The sequence below is a fragment of the Aotus nancymaae genome, unplaced genomic scaffold (genome assembly GCF_030222135.1).
Source record: "Aotus nancymaae isolate 86718 unplaced genomic scaffold, 86718_ANA_hifiasm-v0.15.2.pri h1tg000032l_0, whole genome shotgun sequence".
NCBI classification, from domain to species: domain Eukaryota; kingdom Metazoa; phylum Chordata; class Mammalia; order Primates; family Aotidae; genus Aotus; species Aotus nancymaae.
In genome coordinates, this window is record NW_026988445.1 from 18955438 (window position 1) to 18975298 (window position 19861).

The 19861-nt window shown below is 39.5% G+C and overlaps 1 protein-coding gene across 1 annotated transcript in view; it reads left to right on the forward strand.

Annotated features, from left to right (window-relative positions):
• Nucleotides 1–18559, forward strand: part of MAP3K21 (mitogen-activated protein kinase kinase kinase 21) — a 56813-nt gene extending 38254 nt beyond the window's left edge. Inside the window, exons 6-10 of the mRNA XM_012459874.2 lie at nucleotides 5380–5502; nucleotides 8967–9117; nucleotides 9804–9901; nucleotides 12312–13091; nucleotides 15695–18559. Of these exons, the coding sequence (XP_012315297.2) occupies nucleotides 5380–5502; nucleotides 8967–9117; nucleotides 9804–9901; nucleotides 12312–13091; nucleotides 15695–16101 (1559 nt within the window). The 3' untranslated portion in view covers nucleotides 16102–18559. The remainder of the gene's footprint in view (nucleotides 1–5379; nucleotides 5503–8966; nucleotides 9118–9803; nucleotides 9902–12311; nucleotides 13092–15694) is intronic.
• The last annotated feature ends 1302 nt before the right edge of the window (nucleotides 18560–19861 follow it).

A 19861-nucleotide genomic window follows, 5' to 3' on the forward strand; every position in this document is an offset into this window, starting at 1 on the left:
GAGGATTAATGCTTACAAAGTAAGAAAGTAATAATCTAGGATCATCATTTTATTAACTATACTTTGTGATTATGTAGTATTTTTCTTGGAATCTGCAAGAGAAAAAAGTATGGCAGTAGTGGATATTTTTATGTTGTGAATACATCTATATTGATTGGTCCTTCTGTTTATGTTTATTTCTATCCGAAGTTGTGTTTTTTGGACATATTAATACAAGACAAAGGCTTTAAAGCCTCTAAAAGTTGGTATGTTGCTAAAGCAGTGGCATTCTCACTTTGACTGCTTCAGAAGTGCCCAAAGCCTGCAAAAACCATCTACCTCACAGGTATGCAAGTGAGTAAAAGGGTGGATGGAAGAGAGCATATAACCTCACCTGGTTTCTTTAGAGAATACACTGCTTTTCATCTGCAAATGGAAGCCTCCCACTGAGGCAGTATTAGCTTTGTTAGTGAAATGTTCATATTGCCAGCAAAAATACTAGGATAGGTTTTACTCAAAAGCCTGTGATTGAACTGTAGCTGCCATGACCTGGCATCTTGAGAACCACAATTCTAGTGAGTACAAAGAAAATCTGAGCACAGGCCACAGGCATTTTAATAGTTCAGCTTTAGTTTTCCTAAATGTTTAGTTGGCACAGACTCAACCTTTCCTTGCTTCAAAGGGACAAGGATGTTCATGATAAAGAATATTTTCTTTCTGTTTGCAACATAAAGAGTGCTTGTTCTGTTTTTTTGTTTTTTAATTGTACTTTAGATTCTGGGGTACATGTGCAGATCTTGCAGGATTGTTTCATAAGTACACACATGGCAAGGTGGTTTGCTGCCTTCATCCCCCTCATCACCTATATCTGGTATTTCTCCCCTCATCATCGCTCCCCATCCTCCCCACCCCTGCTGTCCCTCCCCTAGCCCCCCCTTGCACTGACCACAGTGTGTGATGCTCCCCTCCCTGTGTCCACATGTTCTAATTGTTCAACACTTACCTATGAGTGATAACATATGGTGTTTGGTTTTCTGTTCTTGTGTCAGTTTGCTGAGAATGATGGTTTCCAGATTCATCCATGTCCCTATGAAGGACACAAACTCATCGTTTTTTATGGCTGTGTAGTATTCCATGGTGTATATGTGCCACGTTTTCTTTATCCAGTCTATCGATGATGGACATTTAGGTTTGTTCCAGGTCTTTGCTATTGTAAACAGTGCTGCAATGAACGTATGTGTGCATGTGTCTTTATAATAGAACAATTTATAATTCTTTGGGTATATACCCAGTAATGGGATTGCTGGGTCAAATGGTATTTCTATTTCTGTATGTGGGTGTTTTCGGAAGCTCAGAAGCACTCTGAATCTTAGGTGTTGTTAAAATGCAGCCTTGTATCTTTACTGCTCACCCATGGCTTTCCACGTGTTCCATATTGGTTTCCTAACCTGTACTTAGTATTTCTTGTCCCATCATTGGCCCCAAATAACTTGTCAAGCAAATCCAGTGGCTTGGTTCTTGACTTGTCTTCTGCTATTGACAGGAGGGCTCCTCTAACCATAAGAGTTCTCAGAGCATTTGTTTCTATCGTGTTATAACAATCGGGTGGCCAGCTGAACATTTACAAATGACTTTAGTCTAAAATAAACTGTTTCCTTTCTCTGACTAAGAATACCTTTTCCTTTGACCACCTCCTTCCTCTAATAACCACCACCACCTCGTCCAGTCAGTTCTTCACTCAGCTGCTGTGCCCTGGCCAAGTCTTTCAAAGGGTATAACTTGGGGCCAGGTGCAATGATGACTCATGCCTGGCATCCCAGCACTTTGGAAGGCCAAGGCGGGTGGATTGCTTAAGCCCAGGAGTTTAAGACTAGCCTGGGCAACATGGGGAAACCCCATTTTTACAAAAATTAGCTGGGCATGGTGGTGCACGCCTGTAGTCCCAGCTACTCAGGAGGCTGAGGTAGGAAAATTGCTTGAGCCAATTTTCATTGGGGAGGTCCAGGCGGCAGTGGGCTGAGATTGCACCACTGCACTCCATCTAGGGCAACAGAGTGAAATCTTGTCTTTAAAAAAAAAAGTATGACTCAGCAAATGGAGGAGCCTCCCATTTGGTCTTTCCTTTCAGTTCAGTTTGTCTTCCAAATCTCCTCCATCCTCCTGTGTATTACTCAGCAACTCACTTTCAAGCACCAGCCTGATCCTGTAGATGAACCTTGTATAACAAACACTTGAGGATCTGCTGTGTGGGTGATGTTAAAATACATATGCAGTCTCTGCACTCATGTTTCCCACAGAGAAAATATTCATTCAGCAAAGTTTTCTGAGGACCTGTTATGTGCAAGGAACTGTGCCAGTCTGAAGTCATGGAGGCTGTCATCTGCCCATAGAGCACTTACCTTATATTGAGGGAGGGGGCAGAACTTAAGCTAATAATTAAATACTTGTTTGCTTTCTGTAATCCTTAACTGCTGTGAGGGAAAAGTCACATGATAGTGATTAGTGCAGAGATGTAACCTGGTCTAAGGTGATCATAAAAGGCTGCCTAAAGGAGTTCAAAACCAGCCTGGACAACATAGTGAAACCCCATCTATAGTAAAATACAAGAAAAAAAAAAATCAGCCAGGCGTGTCAGCATGCACCTGTAATCCCAGCTACTCAGGAGGCTGAGGCAGGAGAATTGCTGGAACCCAGGAGGCTGAGGTTGCAGTGAGCCGAGATCGTGCCACTGCACTTCAGCCTGGGCGTGAAAAATCAAGACTCTGTCTCCAAAAAAAAAAAAGAAGAAGAAGAAGAAGAAGTAACACTTAAATTGAGACTTGATGCAGGAATTTACCAAATACAGAAGAGGAAGGAAGAGAATAGGCTGAGAGCACATGCGCAGGAAACTTGGTTTCTTCCAGGAATTAAAAAAAGTCCAGTGTGGTTTGAACAGGGCTCAGCACACTGTGCCCTATGGGCCCAATCCTGCCTCTACCTGTTTTGTGCAGCTATGAGCTCAGAATGGTTTTTGCACTTTTAAATGCTTGAAAAAAAATCAAAGAGGAAGAAGACTATTTCATTGTAACTGACATGATATGAAACTGATAAGAAATTTCAATATCCACAAAGATCGCTTTACTGGGACACAGTCATCTGTGTGTTGTCCTTAGCTGCTTTCTCTCACATCGGCAGAGTCAGGCAGTTGTTACCCAGACTGTGCTACTCACAGAGGCTAAAATGGGGCATTTTGCAGAAAAAGTGTGCTGACCCCTCTTTTAGCTCATGACAAGTGATAGGAGAATGGGGCAAGATGAGGCTGGAGCAGAAAGAATTCAGACTCAGATTTGCAGGGACTTACAGAATATGTTACAATTTTAATCTGTAACTTAAGAATCATTAGAGGCCCTTGAAGGATTTTAAGCAGAGGAATGACGTGTCAGTCAGGCATATTAAAATGCATCTGGCTGCTGTGAAGTGGACTTGGGAGGCTAAATGTGGATACAGGAAGATGGACACAAGGCATTGTAGCAGACTAGGTATGACATGGCGATGGCCTTGTAGATGGAGAGAACAAAAGGAAGAAAACTAACATTTATTGAGCATTTATTATGTCCCAAGCCCTGTGGTAAATACTTTTTATACTTCTTTGCACTGAATTTTTCATAGCACTCCTATGAAATAGGAATAAGTGGTTCTATTCCATTTTTGTCAGTGAAGATACTAAGACTTCAAGACCTTAAGTTACTTTCTCAAAAATTCATATGGCTGTGGTAGAACTGGGATTCAGATCCAAGTTTGCTAACTCCAGAACCTGGAATATAAATTTCTTTACTACAAGAAAAATATATAGCACAGAATTTACCTGATATTTTGCAGTTGGTGGATATGTAGATCAAGGAAAAGACAGTATCAAGACAAATATTCAGATTTCTAGTATGAACAATTGGGTAGCTGTCTTTGCCTGCCAACTTCCAAATCCTCTTCATCTCAAGTAGCAGTTCATTCATTAAAGTTCTTTAAAGTATAACTTCCAAAAAAGGTAAGTTATAGTTCTTTGGCAAATATGAAATGAACATATATCAAAGATTTTTTTATTAAACTCATTCATCATTGAGGAACCAGATAAAACCAGTTTGAATGAGAATTCGAGGAGTGAGGTGTTTATGGGCAAATTAATAGAGGAATGCTGGATTCGATTGCTGGGTTAAATGAAAACCTTGTTGATGTCTAATATGGCAATAAACCATAACCTTTGCGATTGTCTTTTTCTCCAGACAGAAGTTATTTGCATCATCACCAGACAAAATCTGCAAGTTAACCTCTGCTTTTATCTAGTTATAAAAATAACTCAGTGAGTAAAAAAGCAATCAATCAAAGGTTAAGCTCAGCTCTGCACTAACAGAACATCCAGTAATGTCTTTTACCTCCTTCCAAGTTGTTAATGATTTTCCTGACAGTTTATGAAGTTTTCCCAGACACACCCCTCTTTCCTCTGGTAAGATTGCTTTCTCTTCCATATATACCTATAGATCTTGGTGTATCTCTACCATCTTACAGTTAGATAATAAGAGCCGGCATTTGTAGAATGCCTAGAAGACAAAATACTTTTAATTTACGTTTTCTGTGTTATTCACCACCGCAACAACCATGTGTGATATTGTTCACTTTAGCAGGCGATGAAACAGGCTCAGAGCAGTTCCTTACTGGTTTGAGGTCCATAGTTTGTTATGTTGTGAGAACCAGAACTCATTTAAATCCAGGGCCATTTTATTTTTATTTATTTATTTATTCATTTATTTGTTTGAGACAGTCTCTCCCTGTGTCGCCCAGACTGGAGTGCAGTGGCATGATCTCAGCTCACTGCAACCTCCACTTCCCAGGTTCAAGCAATTTTCTTGCCTCAGCTGCCCAAGTAACTGGGATTACAGGTGTGTGCCACCACACTCAGCTAATTTTTGTGTTTGTAGTAGAGACAAGATTTTGCCGTGTTGGCTAGACTGGTCTTGAACTCCTAACCACAGTGATCTGCTCGCTTCAGCCTCACGAAGTGTTGGCATTTCAGAGGTGAACTACCGCATCCAGCCTCAATTTTAGTTTTAACTATCTCAGACCAAATGTAGATGACTCTTTCTTCCCAGATTATAAATTCTTCAGTGATTCAGTACTATCATATTTTCCTGTGTGTGTGTGTGTGTGCGTGTATGCATGTGTGTCACTATACCCAACATATAAGCTCTGAATCATTATCTATTAACTTGAACCCCAAGAAGTAAGAAACCAAAATTAGAAGTCTATTCTGAAATACACTTTGCAGTTAGGGTCTGACAATTTTTGCTTTTATTGCTGTGCACTAAAGACATGACTATGAAGATAACTGAAAAACAGGAAATATCAGGTCTCCCTTTTTGCATCCAACAGATTTCCAGCACAAGATAACCGTGCAGGCCTCTCCCAACTTGGACAAACGGCGGAGCCTGAACAGCAGCAGTTCCAGTCCTCCGAGCAGCCCCACAATGATGCCCAGACTCCGAGCCATACAGTGTGAGCTCTCTGCATGGCCATGGGGGCTTCTGTGTTGATTTCTTTCCTTTCACTTGACTTAGATTCAAGTTGAGCAGATGTGTTTTCATAGCAGGTTGTAAATGAGCATGGGACATTTCGTAGGTGCCACAACTATTTCAGAAACAAAACTTCAGCTTAGGTTCCTTCGTCCAGTTTTCTTCTACTCACAACAAATGAATTTTAGATTCTGTGCAGTTGTTGATGCAACCTGGCCCCGGAGTAGAAAGTGACACAACATCTTGAGACATTTTGTCAAACACTTGCATGCAAAGTGAGCATAACCTAATTATATCATCAGCCATTTGTGTCAGGATACTTTGAAAAAATGAAATCAGGAATTCAGGATTACTTCCATTTCTTTCATTGTTTCGTGAGGGGAAAAAAATTTTGCTTTTCAGGATTTAACTTTAATTCACTTTAGGTTTGATCAACCTAATACTTAAAAACTCCTTGTAGTATTTTGGTTTTAGAACAAGCATTCATTCTGGAGGAGAGAGTGCAGACAGCTGATTTGCCTGGCACCTTTGCATTGTGAGAGTTTCAGTTAGGCTATGAATCAGTTTAGTGGATGAAATAAAATTACTCATTTTTTTCAAAGTGGAGTCCAAATAAACCCCTAAAAGTAGGCTAAGCAGAAGAATGTGATTAATGTGGATATCTGTAAGTAATGCGGTAATTAGCCTAAGTCTATGTTAAACCATTCATTTAGATCCTCACTTTTCTCCACCAAACTTAATTCTCTGCTGTTTACCCATCCTTATTTTGAGGGGAAAAAAAATTCAAAAGAAAATTTTGTCTAATGAAGCTTGCATGGAATCTCATTTTCCCCTCCTCTTTTGATAATGAAAACCTTGGCACTAGCAGAGATTTCTTTTGCAGGTTCCCAGACACCAGGATCCCCGCAGAGAAACGGTATCTAAATGAGGCTGTAGTCTTAGAACTTAAAGGGCTGTCATTTATTATTATAACTGATCTGTTTTTCTGAGAATGCATTTTGCATAAAGCCATATCTCAAACCTTGCCTTTGCCTAGGCAGAGTAAAGGCCTAATTAAAGGAGGGAGAAAGGGCTTCTGGGCTGGTCTCCCAGCTCCGTGAAGGGACATGCAGAAGGGACAACGTGCCACCCCCACTTTTGCCCAGCCACTCCTCTACCCTCTTTCCTCTGTCTTCACCTTCTGCCCTGGGGAAAAACCACCTCACAGAAGTCAGGAAGTGGTACTGGGCAGGCCTGACTGGGCTCAAGATTCGTACCAGTTAAAGCAAATACTTTGAGATTTTAAATGAATTCCAAACCTCTAGAGCTGAGATGCAACCAGCTTAGGGAGGTGCATCCTTGGCGCTCCTTCTCAGAAGTAACATGTTGGAAAGGTTCTAATCCAGACATTCCACACAGGACCAGCTTTGTGTGTAGCAGCTGTTGGCTCAAGCTCTCCAGCCTGGATGTTGCCTATCTTCATTGTGACCCTGGGTGCTCCAAAGACTCCTCATGTCTTCACATCTGTGCACACCCCCATTCAATTTTGAAAACAGCCTCATTGAGTGGATACTTTTATGATCCCCAAATGTGGCATAGAGAAGTTACCATTAACCTGACCCAAGTTGGCAGCTACTAAGTGGTGAAGCTGGATTCAGACACATCTTTTGAGTGTAGATTGCACCATCCGTTTCTGGCCTTTTAGTACAGGAAAAGTTCAATAAATGTGGAAACAAAAGAGAAACCAGAGGAGCAAATCAAGAGAGGAAGGAAAGTAGGAACGGGGAGGAAGGAGAGGAGACTAAAGCCGAGAGTGTAGATAGCTCTGGGAGTGTAGATCAGTCAGTCAGTCATGTAGCTGGGATAAACTCGGGTCTAATAACCCCCACCTAAAGCTTTTCCTGCTCTGCTGCATTTCACTTAAATGAAAACTGCTGATCCACTTATCTCTCATTCTACTGTAAAACTCTTTTAATAAAAATAATAAACAGCTGATTCAAGATTGTTACACATACACATGTATATTTAGGCATGTATCCACATTTACATGCACAGACATGTGTATATACACACATATATGTATATTTTAAAATTTGGGAAATATTGACGCAAACATCATCCACCATGTGTCCAATTTTACAAAATGATATAAAGGAGTTAAATTTCCCTCTACATAGCAATCCTCTCCATCAAATTGAAACACTTTAGTAAGTTTGGTATCTGTGTTTAGTAACTTATCCTCTGTGTATGTATGTGTGTATATACAGGTACACATAAAGACATAATTTTTAATGAAAATGTATTATATATAATATTAAATATAATATAAACGTTATATATTATCTGTACCTCATTTTTGTTATGGTCACAGAGTATTCCACTGTATATCATAATATTTCAAACTGTTTTTAGAACATCTAGTATGCTTCAGATATTTTTCCCTTAAATGTATAGTAATAACAGTAATTTTCCCCAGTGATTTCCGAATCACTTTCTTTTTTTTTTTCTTTTAAGCCAGAGTCTGGCACTGTCACCCAGGCTGGAGTGCAGCGGCATGATCTTGGCTCACTGCAACCTCAGCTGTTTGGGTTCAAGCGATCCTCGTGCCTCAGCCTTTCTAGTAGCTGGGATTACATGTGCCCGCTACCACACCCAGCTAATTTTTTGTATTTTTAGTAGAAACGGGGTTTCACCACATTGGCCAGGCTGCTCTCAAACTCCTGACCTCATGATTCACCCGCTTCAGCCTCCCAAAGTGCTGGAATTACAGGCATGAGCCACTGCGCCTGGCCCCAAATCATTTTTAAGTGCAGTTAAATTAGAGGGATAGCATGTTAGTGTTTAGCAAAATGTGGATATTAAACATGAATATACATCACCCTGTGAGGTAGTGAAAAAAGCAAGACATGGAAAACTGTTAAATATTTTCAAGTTTTAAAAGGCAACTGTAACCAAAGTGTTGTCATGACTGTGCAGAATTGTGATGACCAATAAATAAATAAATAATAGAAATAGTGATGACTAATGAAAAATTAGTTGAAATTACAATTTAAAAATATATGATGTTTGTGCCTCTAGTTCAAAACTTTAACTGATTTGGTTAAAAAATTAGAGTACTAAGTTCATTTTAAGTTACGTGTTTAGTTTGGTGTTTTCCACCCCAATTACAAGAAAATCCTAATTGTTGCAAAATGCTAAATAAATAGTTTAAAAAAGTAATCAAATCTTTGCTGCTAATTTACCTTGAATGTATATCTTTTCTGTTAACTTACTCCACTTTTCTTGATGTTTTTATGATTAGAGAAAGAAACTTACCAGAGATTGGGTAAAATAAATAATTTCCTCATTGTTTTCATGTTTTGAGTAAGGTAGTTTCACAACTGATCTGATTCATTTAGCTTTTTGTAATAAGCCAATACGGGTTAATAGGATTGTTGTGGTTAATACGGTTAACGATGCTCTGTTTAGTGACTTCAGATGAAAGCAATAAAACTTGGGGAAGGAACACGGTCTTTCGACAAGAAGAATTTGAGGATGTAAAAAGGAATTTTAAGAAAAAAGGTTGTACCTGGGGACCAAATTCCATTCAAATGAAAGAAAGAGCCGATTGCAAAGAAAGGTGGGTGTGTGGTGTCTGGTGGTATTCATTGCATAATGTGACAAATCTATTCCTGTGTTAATATCACACGAGCCAGACTTAACTTTCAAAAAACAAATGAATTAATACAGAGATTTCTGCATATCTTTTCTAGGATGAATTTATCATGCTAAATTAACTATTATTTAGTTAAGTGGTTAGAATATTTCTCTGAGATTTTTCCAGTCTCATTTTTAGGTTTTATTTGTACTTTGTCAGCTGTTCAAAACTGAGTACAAGGCTGGGCATGGTGGCTCACGCCTGAAATCCCAGCACTTTGGGAGGCCGAGGCGGGTGGATCACAAGGTCAGGAGATCAAGACCATCCTGGCCAACACAGTGAAACCCTGTCTCTACTAAAAATACAGAAATTAGCTGGGCCTGGTGGTGTGCACCTGTAGTCCCAGCTACTCAGGAGGCTGAGATAGGAGAATTGCTTGAACCTGGGAGGTGGAGGCTGCCGTGAACTGAAATTGTGCCACTGCACTCCAGCCTGGCAACAGAGCAAGATTCCGTCTCAAAAAAAAAAAAAAGAAAAAACCAAAAAACTGAGTACAAATGTGTTCTCTTTACTACCTTAAAAATATTGTTGGCCTGTATTCACCAAAACCTAATTGGTGTGTTGTGTGCTTCTATCTTATGGAAAAAAAAAACATTTTTCTCTTACAGGATAAGACCTCTATCCGATGGCAACAGTCCTTGGTCGACTATCTTAATAAAAAATCAGAAAACCATGCCCTTGGCTTCATTGTTTGTGGACCAGCCAGGTAAATGTGTTTCAGGAGGTAGGATTAGCTTGAGCTGTCCTTGGCATCTGATTGCACTGAAGCTTTGCTTTTAAGTCTCACGTGGTCATTAAAATAGCAGAGGGGAGATTAGCAAGTAATAAATAGCATTTCTTAAGATCAGAAGTTATTTTCTGTCAAGTCTTTATGGCAAGAAGTAATTAGGCTTCACATGTTTTTTGGGGATTTGTAACTCCTCTTCCTTACCAGAAAAATTACTATCATAATTAATATGTAAAACCAAGTTAATTTAGTGTAGGAAACATTAGATGTAAAAATATAGATCCCCCCTGAAAGTTCTGCTGAGATTAAGGGATATGGCTTCTGGCTATATTGCCACCTGTTGACTTGATGAAATCCGATGAAGCAGGTTAACCATGAAAAGCTTACAAAAACTAGGCACGGTGTGGTGGTGTATGCCTGTAATCCCAGCTACTCAGGAGGCTGAGGCAGGAGAATCACTTGCACCTGGGAGCCGGAGGTGGCAGTGAGCCAAGATTGCACCACTATACTACAGCCTGAGTGATAGAGTGAATGAGACTCCATCTCTAAATAAATAAAGAAGAAAACCTACTGCTTGGAGAGTTTTACATTGGAATGCCTATTTAATTTAAATGAATCATAATGAGTTACTTTCGATATTCAATATTTACATTCAGTATTCACTATTAAAAGATTGAAGAGATGCAAATCATTGAAAAATTTCAAGCACAGTTACTAACAAAGAAAATAAAATTGGTCTTTATGCTTGACCTTTTAGGCAGCCTCTTTGATACTTCGATCAAATTAAAGATGCTTTAGCAAGACACAATGTAAATTTCTTGAATTTGTTATCGGTACTGTGCTCAATTTCACAAGCACCTTTGCACTCACTACCTGGGTTCAGCTTCTCCTTCTGAAGGTTCTCCTTTATGAAGGAAAAGGGAGCTTGGGTCAGCAACGTCAGGGAGTGGAAGGAGTAGGAATGGAAGAAAAAGAGGGCGCCCAAACAGAAGGCACCACAGGGAAGAGCACAGGTTGTTTGAAGAAAGAAAGCTGGCACCCCAAATTGTCTAGATCAGCAGTCCCCAACCTTTATGGCACCAGAGACCAGTTTGACGGTTGACAGTTTTTCCATGGACCAGTGTGGTGGGGATGGTTTCAGGATGATTTAATCACATTACATTTATTGTGCACTTTATTTCTATAATCATTACACTGTAATATATAATGAAATAATTCTACAACTCACCATAATGTAGGATCAGTGGGCGCCGTTAGCTTGTTTTCCTGCAACTAGATGGTCCCATCTGGGAGTGATGGGAGACAGCAACAGATCATCAGACGTTAGATTCTCATAAGGGGCACACGACCTAGGTACTTTGTATGTGCAGTTCACAGTAGGGTTCGTGCTCCTATGAGAATCTAATGCCGCCGCTGATTGGACAGGAGGCGGAGCTCAGGTGGTAATGTGAGCAATGGGCATTGGTTGTAAATACAAATGAAGCTTCACTCGTTCACCTGCCGCTCACCTCCTGCTGTGCAGCCTGGTTCCTAATAAGCCATGGTGTTAGTCCATGGCCTGGGGTTTAGGAACCCCTGATCTAGATCATCAGGTATGTTTAGTATACTAGGATGTAATGCTGGAAAAAACTAGAGATGTTATTTGGAAAGCAGATTAATGAGTTTGTTGTTTAATTATGCACTGTTAAGCACATACGTAATAAGAATATTGGCTTCCTTTTAATCGAGTATAATTTGTAGCCTTTGGGGTTCTGTAACTTCTTTGGAGAATATTCTATTTTAATGATCCCCAAACTTTAGTAAAGTCTTGCTAAAACGCAGACTGCTGGACTCCACTCTCCAGAATTTCTGATTCCATAGTCTGGAGTGGGCCCGTAATTGATATTTCTATGAATTCTCAGGGGATGGAGATGCTGCCAGTCCCGGCCACGCACTTAGAGAACCGCTGATCTGCTACGGAACAGTCGGTTTACTCACGGGCAAGCTGCGGATAATGGAGCCCGATGCATGTATTTAGGTGAAGTGGGGAAAAGAGCACATTTGGCATGACATATTTAGTGATTTCGTGCCTATGGCTGTGCATTTTTGTGTTTTGATGACTGTTTCTATGATAGTGTCTATTATTGATGCTAATGAAGAAGTTTCTGGAAGCTTAGGAAACAGCAGATGGCTAGCTTGCTGGTTCATCTGCAGGGAACCTTAAGTTGTCAGGCCTGGAGTCTCGTTCTGTGGAGCCCTCCTGGATGAATCATTTGCCAAAATGAAAAGGACTGCATGTGTTTTGATTTAAAATACGTATTTATTATGTTTTAGCTTTATTTTACAAGCTAGTTTAATGACTTTCACAGTAAAATGATACTACAGTGTGTGTACCTATACCTTTATTTAGGGACATGTGAAGAGCCAAAACATTCCCCCGATGGATTAGAACACAGAAAACCAAAGCAAATAAAATTGCCTAATCAGGCCTACATTGATCTACCCCTTGGGAAAGATGTTCAGAGAGAGAATCCTGCAGAAGCTGAGAGCTGGGAGGAAGGCGCCTCTGCGAATGCTGCCGCCATCTCCACTGAGCTGACACCTGCAAATAGTCTGAGTAGATCCCCCCAGAGAAAGAAAACGGAGTCAGCTCTGTACGGCTGCACTGTCCTGCTGGCATCGGTGGCTCTGGGACTGGACCTCAGAGAGCTTCATAAAGCACAGGCTGCTGAAGAACCATTGCCCAAGGAAGAGAAGAAGAAACGAGAGGGAATCTTCCAGCGGGCTTCCAAGTTCCACAGAAGTGCCAGTCCTCCCACAAGGCTGCTGTCCGCTGGTGGAGAGGCCAGCAGCTCACCTTCCCAGCCACTGCCAAGTGCTCTGAGCATCCTCTCCATGCCTTCTCTCTCCACAAAGTGCCTGCTGCAGATGGACAGTGAAGATCCACTGGTGGGCAGTACGCCAGTCACTTGTGACTCTGAGATACTGACTCCAGATTTTTGTCCCACTGCTCCAGGAAGTGGTAGTGAGCCAGCCCTCATGCCAAGACTTGGCACTGAGCGTAGTGTATCAAGAAACCTGCCCCTTTCCTTCCTAGAGCAGACGTGTGGGAATGCACCTTACTGTGCTTCTTCAAAAGATGGACCAACACATCACAGACGGACCATGTCTGATGGGAATCCGACCCCAAGTAGGTTGCATTAATTAGGTAAAAGTATAAAACACTGCTGTAGAAATTAGTATGTGAAACAGTGTGGATTTATGATTTTATCTTTTCCTGGTGATGACATTAATAATTTGTTTTTATAAATTATATAGACTGTTCACTTAGATGTTTGAATCTTACCCTTCTCTTATTTGATTTTAATTTAACTATGATTTGGATTCTGGGAAAAGTGTAATTGAATTTCAGTAACTTAAACCTATAATAGCATATCAAAGCAGAAAGAACATGTGGAGAATAACCACCCAACCCCCTTGGGTGGTTACAGACAAGACAAGCCAGCTGTCCCAATTAGAACCACGGATGAGTAGGAGGGCTAGAACTGAAACCGGCCTCACCTCCCTGCAGTCCTTGTCTCCTCCACTGCTGCGCACGTCATTGTTCAGTTTCTGTTGGGACTGCATGTAGCAGGTGTATCCGCTTGCTAGGGCTGCCATAACAGAGTACAACAGCCTGGGGGATGTTCAGCAGAAACTCACTGTCCAACAGTTCCGGAGGCTGGAAGTCACATCAGGGTGTCGGCAGGGTTGGTTTCTTCTGAGCTCAGCCTGGCTTCTTGACTTCTAGACAGCTGTCTTCTCCTGGTGTTCTCACACGGTCTTCACTCTGAGTGCATCTGTGTCCTAATCTTTTCTTAGGACATCAGTCACATTGGATTAGGGCCCACCCTAATGACCTCATTTGGCATTAATCACCTTTGTACAGACCCTATCTCCACAAACAGTCACATTCTGAGGAACTGAGAGTTAGGGCTTCTGCTTATGAATTTTGGGAGGACATAGTTCACCCCATGACAGCAAGTATTGCCCTTTGATGTATGTTACACCACATAGTTCCATGAGGTGTATATCTGGATATGGAAACTCTGAAAGAAAAATAAATCAAATTTTTAAATAATTTTTTTAGTCATTCAACAAGAGGGGCTTGGGCAGAAGGCAACCAGTGGTATTCCCACAGCACTTTACAGATGATAAAGGACTTGGACATAAATTGTCTCTTAGTTTTTATGGCAACTCTATTATATGCAAGAGAATTCGAACTTAAAGAAAATTAATGTTATTCAAGATCACACAGTTAGGAAGTAGTGGTGTCAGAATTTAAACCCGGGACCTTTCTGCTGTATCACAGTGTCTCATTCCTCCTCACAGTGGTGTTTTTTCCACTCCTAAAATTCAGCGAGTATTGATGTGACCAGATCATGCTATTGTGTGCTACAGCGTATTCAGCTTTGAGATTTCTGGGGTTATGTGGCACTTTAATTCTGAGATTTGAGGAGATAATATGGCTACTTTGGAAGAATGGGGGATTTTGAGTCTAGGACAAAGGCTCATGTTGTAGTTGCAGCATTTGGTAAGTTTGTGATGCTGGGAAAATTGTGTAGACTGCTTTCTTGTTCGAACGTCTTAAAAGGCATTGTAGTGTCATGGTTAATAGTACAGAAGCTCTATAGGCTCAGATCTCTGTTCTGTCACTTACATGCTGAGAAAATTTGGGCAAATCATTTAAACATTTTGTTCCTCAGTTTCTTCATCTGTAAAATAGGGGCAGTAATAATATACCTATGTAATACTATACGTACGTAATCTCTAGAATTAAGAGATCGTGGTAAAAGTCAAATGGCATACTAAGTGCTTTGTAGAGCTTGAGTATTATTTATTTTGTATCTGAACATAATTACAATACCTTTATACACCTGTCATGAATATTAAGTGGCTTAATGGATAAAAAAATGCTTTTTAAATTTTAAAATGGTATGCTAGCATTGGTTATAAAACTATATTAAAACAAACTGCTTTCATCATTTTTGTCTTTTCCTTTACTTGTTTTTAAATATTATATCTAGATGTGATATTTTCCATCTTATTGCTCATTGCCTTTAGATAAATTGGTTTATTATCTTTTTGTAGGTCAGTAAGTATTGGTAATTTATAATTGCACAAGGAGAAATCCTAGCGCAGTAATACCATATGAAAGCATATTTTTCTCTTACGTATAAGCCAATAATTATTTGCTAAAGTGGTAATAATGTTAGTTCCTCAGTACACGTAAGTAAAGAGGTAACATGTAAAAGTCTAACCACTTTCCCATTTTCATCAGTTTTGTCAAATCATAATCTACAATGAAATTTAATCATGTTGACCATCATTTTTAAACCTCTTAAATTTATTCCAGTCTAGTCCATTTTGAAAGCTACCCTTATACTATCATTGTAATGATTCATAATGATTATTGGCCTAAGCACTGTGAGGATTATTTAGCTGTGTTTGCAAATATAATTTCCATAGGTTGAAGTACTCTTTGCAAACTTGCAGCACTTTAGCCAGGGGTGGTGGCACATGCCTGTGGTCCCAGCTACTCTGGCAGCTGAGGCAGAGTTCCTTGGTCCTTAATGCCAAGAGTTCGAGGCTGCAGTGTGCTATGATGATGCCTGTGAATGCATGTTTTTTTGTTGAAGCTCATTTCAAAGCTATCACCTTGTTGAATTGCCATCATAATTGTTTTTCTTGATATTGATAGTTTTAGAACTCATTTTCTTTCTAACTGCATACTGTCTTGGCTTTCTCCACCAGCTGGTGTAACTATTATCTCAGCCACTGGAGCCTCTGCACTGCTACCCTGCCCCTCACCTGCTCCTCACAGTCACCTGCAAAGGGAGGCCTCACCCAAGAAGCACAGCACTGCTCACATCGTGCCTCAGCCTCACGCTGCCTCCCTGAGAAGCCACTCAGATCTGCCTCAGGCTCACCCACAGACAGCAGTGTCTCAGCTGGCACAGCCTGCTTGTGTAGTGGGTTGCCCAGATCCACAGCCCACCCAATTCCTTGGTGCCAAGGAGAGAAGTAAATCCCATACGACTTCATTACTGGATGCTGATGTGGAAGGTCAGAGCAGGGACTGCACTGTGCCTCTGTGCAGAATGAAGAGCAAAACTAGCCGGCCATCTATCTATGAACTGGAGAAAGAATTCCTGTCTTAAATTAAGTGCCTTACTGTTATTTAAGCATTTTTTTAAAGGTGAACAAATAAACACAATGTATCTACCTTTGAACTCTTTCGTGCTGCTGTGTTTTCAAAAGCTGTGGCCATGTTCCTAAATTAGTAAGGTGTATCTAACTTCACAAAAATGTATATGATTGCTCTTAGCCATGTCTATTGTGTTTTCCACTGGATTCTTTTCTTATAACTTGGAATACATAAAAGTGTAAAACAAGAGATGTGCGCCAATGAAAACTGTGCTGGGTAGAATTACCTTCAGCACAGTGTGAATGTTTTTGTTTTCATTTATGTCTTTGCCTATTTGTACACAATAGAAATTGTAATGTAAATCTCATTTACCATTTTTGTTCTTTTCTTTTTTTCTTTTTCCTTTCTTTCCTTTTCTTTGTCTTGTTTCTTTCTCTCTCTCTCTCTCTCTTTCTTTTAGTTTCTTTTCTTAGTTGTTGTTTGTGTAACAAAAAGCCAAGAAAGAGCTTGAGTTTCTTGGCAAGAATAATGTGATATTAGTAAGTAAAGGTTTTTTAAAACCTGATGACTACGATATATGTAGAGTCTTGTTTAAACTACCTAACCTTGGCTGTGGTGATAATGCATAAATGTGTCCAGCTCTCACTTAAATTATGCAATGATATTTTTCTCTGAGAAAATTATACTGAATGTAACTTATAAAAGCTTTACTGTATGTGAGTTGTAAACATTTTATTCATTAGAACTCCAAAATAGATGTGCAGCAATCAGTCATTGACATTTGGCTAAGACCACATGGTACGCCCCTGAGCAAGGCTAATCTTTAGGTTTTTTCCTATAGAAAATATTCTTCCTATCAGTAGCCATTTATTTGATATTCAGAAGAGGAAAATTTTTTCATTCTCCAGTAAGACTTTTAAAAATTGTTACAGATGCCTAGCTTTTCACAGATACCATGTATTGTAAACAGTCATGTGTTTTAATTTTATTTTTCTCTATTTGCATAATTATCCTAGTAATCTCAAAGACACTGACAACTCAAAGAACAGCAGCACAGTACTGTTAGAATTTAAGTATGTTGTTAGTTTACATTTCATTTAGTTGTGGATAAATGTTAGACACCTGTAGAAATAAGCTTATATGGTGGAAATGACAGCTATATCATGAATTATTTTCAGAAATGGGTCTTTGAATAGCAGATCAGGATTTAAATGATAAAATTATTTATGAATCACTTTTGTGGTCATACATATATGATACAACCTGACTGCCTGGAGTTATTGGTACAGAAATGGCTACCTATCACCCATTGAGCTTGGTAAATATGCCTGGGTTTCTTATATTCAATATGTTATGTTTCCCTTCTGTCTCTAGAATATGGCTCTTCAGAAGACAGACAATAGATATTTAAGTTTTTCCGTACAATGAAACACTAAATTAAAAACATTGCTTGATATTTCATTTAAAATTGTACCTTGCTTAAGATTTACTGAGTAACTGAAATGTCCACAATTTAAAATAAATTCAATCATGTGTGATAAAATATCTCACCTATAATAGAAGAAAAGGAAAATCATATTATTTGGCAATTTTGCAGCGTTGTGGTCACCTAACAGGCATATCCAGCAGATAAGAAACAATATGAAAGGATTGCATTAACATGGCGAGTTTTGCCCTAAGGAAAACAGTCTTGCATTCCGGATTCTTACAGGAAAGTCTCAGGTACTTATTATGTTTTTCTTGTATTATCGTCCACTCTGTGATTCAGCTTCACTGTTGAGTGGTTATTGAATTATGTAATAGAGATTTGGTTTCTCCCAAAATGTTACCACGTTTGAAACTATGGTTGGTTGCTTTGTAGTCATTTTGGAGCATGTAGCTTCCATCTTAAGAGTAGAGGAAATATATAACTAAAATGATCAATACGTGAAAGAAAAGGATAAAAACTATGTTCTCAATTTTGCTTCTATCAAAACATCCCCTGTATGTGTGTACATGTGTGTGTGTTTACATGTGTGTGGGTGTGTGTGCATGCATGTTAGTGCATATGTGTGTGCATGTGTGTATTGGGAGTGTGTGTGATCTGCGTGTCCATTTACCTCTGTTCTTACTCCCCGTTGGCTTTAGTCATCTACCTTATGATGAATTTCAAAATGAAGCTATATTAAAATAATTGCAATATAAGAATTCAGTCTCACATGCTACTGCAGATAGTTAACTTTTGCTGCAATCTATTGTACGTTTGTGATTTTCTGGGTTAGTTAACTTAGCAGAATCTGGTTATTTATTTTTGTGTAGGCTTAATGTTCACTGAAAGATAAATTAAGCCAATTACTGTAAGTCAAAAATTAAGGTGCTCCCACTGCAGAGATTTAAGGCATGGGCCTAATATGCTGTATTATGAAGCCTTGTGACTGAAAAATATGTTTACATATGTTGTCTATTTTTTTAATAAACTTTTATAGCTGGTCTATTTGCTCAGTAGCTTTGATCTTCTCCTGATTATTGTGACTATAGTTTGTAATGGTTTATTTTGTATTCAGTGAGGAAAAGTATGTTAATAAAGTGTGTTTAATAAGCCAGGTATTAACCTGCTAAATTTATTAAACTGAAAATCACTAAATGAGTCCTTCAATTAAATACACCAAAAAAGGTAGAATGCAATGTTTTATTTCAAATTTTTTTGGTTTACATATGCATTGAAAAGTTGTATTTCACAGTGAGCCTTTTGCAAGTCCAGCTTTTCAGAAGGCACACTTTTGCAGAGTGAAATTAGTATGTGAACAAAATCTCAGTGATTAATGAGACGTGTTGATTTTATCGTTTAATTTTATGTTTAAATCAGAAGAATTTCAAACACCACCTAACGTAGAAATTCTTACTAAGTGATAAAAGCTCGACTGAATGAGGAAAGCAGATCTCAGGGCTTCATGCAGATCATAGAATTACCCTACCATATGAGAGGGAGCGAAACGTAACATGCATTGAATATCTGCTAAGTATGGGGAACCCTCCTAGGTGCCTATAAAAGACAACTCCTGTAATTCTCTTTAATAAAAATTGTGAGATAAGTAGTACTACTCCTGTTTCATTAGATATGAAATAGACACAGAAAGATTTGGTAAATTTCCAAAGACCCGGTCTGAGTCGAGTAATCACCTGTTCTTACCTGTGGTTAATAGTTGTAAGCATGATATAGAAGACGAGGACATCTTGTGAGTGAGCTTTGTAAATGTTATCTAAAGCTAAGGTAGTTTCTCTCTCATCAAACAGTTCAGAAGTCTAAAAATGTGTGAGTGCTGTTGAAGTCAAATAAGATATAGAGATGGGGTAGAGAGATCCAAGATGGCTGATCACTAGCAGCTCGGGCACGTAGCTCCCAGTGAAAGTGCAGAGAACGACAGGACGCCACACTTTCAGACGAATAGTTGTTGCTCACGGACCAAGAGATTCCCAGTGGAGGAGCCCCACGGGTCGCCAGAGCGACTCTTGTGGCCGGCGCGGCGGTTGTGCTGGCGCCTTAGTGCAGCAATTCTTGGTGCAGAGTCCGGAGATTCCCAGCCAGAAAAGCACCATCAATCTTAACACCGCTGTTTTGGCCGGTGCAGTGGATTGCTCAGATTTCGGCGCTGGGAATCAAAAGTTGGACGTCCGCTCAGAGACCTAGTTAGAAAGTCGGTAATTACAAAGACGACAGAGAGATAAATATATAATGAAGAGAAGAAACCAGCCTAAAAAGGCAGAGAATACTCAAAATCAGAATGCCTCTCCCT